General features: G+C 48.7%; 1 protein-coding gene across 1 annotated transcript; it reads right to left on the bottom strand.

Annotated features, from left to right (window-relative positions):
* Positions 1-1,417: 1,417 nt before the first annotated feature.
* On the bottom strand, positions 1,418-2,641 carry LOC136529260 (uncharacterized). The gene is made up of 2 exons (XM_066522348.1): positions 2,486-2,641; positions 1,418-2,353 (listed from the first exon to the last, which is right to left on the bottom strand). The coding sequence occupies exon 2, from the start codon at positions 2,326-2,328 to the stop codon at positions 1,981-1,983; it is 348 nt and encodes a 115-aa protein (XP_066378445.1). The 5' UTR covers positions 2,329-2,353; positions 2,486-2,641; the 3' UTR covers positions 1,418-1,980.
* Positions 2,642-2,960: the final 319 nt, after the last annotated feature.

Here is a 2,960-nt window from a genome sequence, read left to right on the forward strand (position 1 = left end):
CAAGCTCTTCGTTTTTTTTTGTTTGGTATCCTTCCTTTTCTTATCCAAGCAAGGGTGATGTAATTAAGATTCTATTTTACAGCATCTTTAAAGCTCGATTTGGTCAGATATATATGCATGGAGCTTTATTTAACACACAGACTTAGATGAAATGAGAATTCCTTTTCCGATTGGGATAATGGCTTCGCGTCGCGTTTTTAATACACTCCTCATATATATCAGGCGTCTGATTTTTTTTCCGTCGTTGTTCAGTTAACTTTTAAATTTGTTACTGTTAGACTATAGAAAATATTGACAGTTATATCTTGCGTAAGATTGTTATCAACGAATTCCTAAAAATTCAGAAACCTGATATATAACAATTCCTTTTTTCTATATGATGGTGTAGCAAATTCAACCAAGTGGCCAAGTGGGTACGACGACGACGAACAATTGCCGAGTCGTTGCCCTAAAAATCAAACTTTACACACGAAAGCCCCTCCCCCAAGAAATGTTGGTAGCAGCCTGGCACAAAGTTGCAATAGTTTAGTGCCCCAGAGGCCATCATGTGAAACTAAACTCCCCATTTTGTACAGCAGAAAGCATAAACAATTTCGCAAATTCACAACCAGACGTCCAAACCCATCCTTCGTTAATAAAGGTTCCTTGCTCATTAAGGTTTGTCTTATGTCCTCGAGTTATTTGGAGATAATTTTGAGGTGAATTAGGACGACGTCCAAGTTCGTTGTATACCGCTCGACCGGCCGTGCCATGTGAGTGCATCGTTGAACGGTGAACCGAGCTGGGGTGTGGCCATGGAATTGGAGCAGCAGCCAATGGGCCACTCGCTTGTACCGTTTGCCTTTGATTTTTCGTCTTTGGTTGAAAAGCAAGGACCCTTCCTTTCGTCCTCTACAGACTCCACTGGAGTTTTAATAATGCATTATATTATATATTCCTCTGCCTCTGGCTGTTTATGCTGGCGTGGCGCGCGCCGCTCATCTTTGACCATTCAAAAGTGACAAAAACACTGTTTGATTTGGGAGACGAAATAAAATCCGTCCCTAATGTATCTACATACCCAAAATTCAGATGAAGAAACGTAGACCCAAAGCAATGCAAATGCAGACCATGCCCCGTAGTAACTCAATTGAGGTGCTGTGGTGGTGAAAAGAATTTTGCTACGTCGTGAATCATACAGAACCAGTATTTGCTTATGATTACAGAAAATTGGTCTCAATATATGTACACCAGCATGTTCGGCTGGTATTAAAGCCGACTGATAAGCCGGCCTTGACTAATTTGTTGTGAGAGAAAAATACTGTAGATTATAGTTGATAAGCCGGCTGATAAGTTCAAACGAATAGACCCGACAACCTATGTACATACAGCTGCAGCAGTCTACAAACCCAAGCGCAAACAAGGCATTTAGCCAAAAGAAGAAGAAACTGATTTAATTTGATGAGTGGAATGGTGACATTTTGTGCATGGCGACTAATACACAGGTACTGGACTGCCAATGAGCAGCGGCGATCGACGACGATCAAGCATCTAGCAGGAGTAGTGCCTCATAACCTCACAGCAAAGCTACAATTAGTAACCCTATTCTGCTCATCTACTTTTCAACCGGTCCCTCACTGAAGACACTGTACTAGCAAGCTCACGCCGGAGTCTTCGATTTCTTCATCTGGCCAGGCAGGCAGGACTGCAGGACAGCACGGTCTTGTAATCTTGGCACATGGCACGCCACCTCCGTTGTTCCGTTTGACTGCAAGTTGTGCCGGTCTCGGTCTCGCCGACGGGAACCGGGGAAGGCCCGTGCGGCGGGTCCACTTGCAGCGGCACATCGAAGACTCCGGCGTGAGCTTGTTAGTTAGATTCTGGTCAGGAATCAGTCAGGATGTACTGAGCAGCAGAGCAGAGCGGAGAAATGGTCAGGGCAGCACAGCAAATCGCCAAATCCAGAACGATATATATCCTTCTGGAAGGAGGATCTCACGGTCACGGCGGCGAGCCGCCGGTGAGGAACCAGAAGGCGATGAGGGCCACGGCGAGCAGAGCAAGCACGGCCGACACCAGGGTGCAGGCGAAGCAAGAGAGCCTCCTTGCCGCCCCGGGAGCCGGCGGTACGGCCGGCGCCGCCGGGGCCACCTGGAGCTGCAGGAGGAGGATGCCCATGAGGTACGCGAGCGGGAGGGTGGGGATGAGCACGGCGACGGCGAACTCGAGGACGGGGCTGAGCGGCTTGTTGGCCCCGTCGTCCAGGAAGTCGAGCAGCGGCTTCAGGATGTTGGAGATGCCCAGCGCCACGCAGAGCGCGAACTGGGGGCCGGCGTTGAGGTCGGCCATCGCCTTCGCCAGCTGCTTCCTCCTCCTACGAAACAGGCGGTGAGAGGAGAGGCGTCGGCTGCTCGCCTCGACCGGGAGGAGGAAGAGGACGAGATTTTGGAAAAGGAAAAGTCGGGCGAGGAGAGATCGGAGCAGAGAAGACGGTGAGTGAGCTTACCTCGAGGCTCGAGAACAAGAAGCTTGAACCGCTTGTGCGGCCGTTGTTCGAGATCGGGGTAGCAGTACTACCAGGTGCCTGCCTAGCAGTAGGAGGAGGCCGGCGAGCGAGAACCATGTGTGTCAGAGTTACCGCTAGGACTGGGCCGTGGGCCCTGCCGCCGGCGGCCGGCGCGAGGTCAAGGACTCAAGCCAAATTTTCATCAGAAAAAAAAGGACTCAAGCCAAAACGGTAGAGGATCTGGAACACATATGGCGAACTTTTAATACGTACTATTTATATCCCGTGATTTGTATAACGTAAAATTACATAGCAAATTCATATAACATAATAATGTGGTGACATAAATATTAACACCGCCTTTGGAACAAAAGTATTATACAGGGAAGATAGAGAAAACCAAAACAGAGGAAAGGAAGAAGGTTAGAGCATCTGGAACGAAGCATACGCAGTTACCCTTTCCTCCAGAACACTG

The sequence above is a fragment of the Miscanthus floridulus genome, chromosome 19 (genome assembly GCF_019320115.1).
Source record: "Miscanthus floridulus cultivar M001 chromosome 19, ASM1932011v1, whole genome shotgun sequence".
Classification (NCBI taxonomy): Eukaryota; Viridiplantae; Streptophyta; class Magnoliopsida; order Poales; family Poaceae; genus Miscanthus; species Miscanthus floridulus.

What these genes read in the sequence shown, in the direction of transcription:
- LOC136529260 (XM_066522348.1), bottom strand. Translation starts at nt 2,328, where the DNA reads ATGGCCGACCTCAACGCCGGCCCCCAGTTCGCGCTCTGCGTGGCGCTG.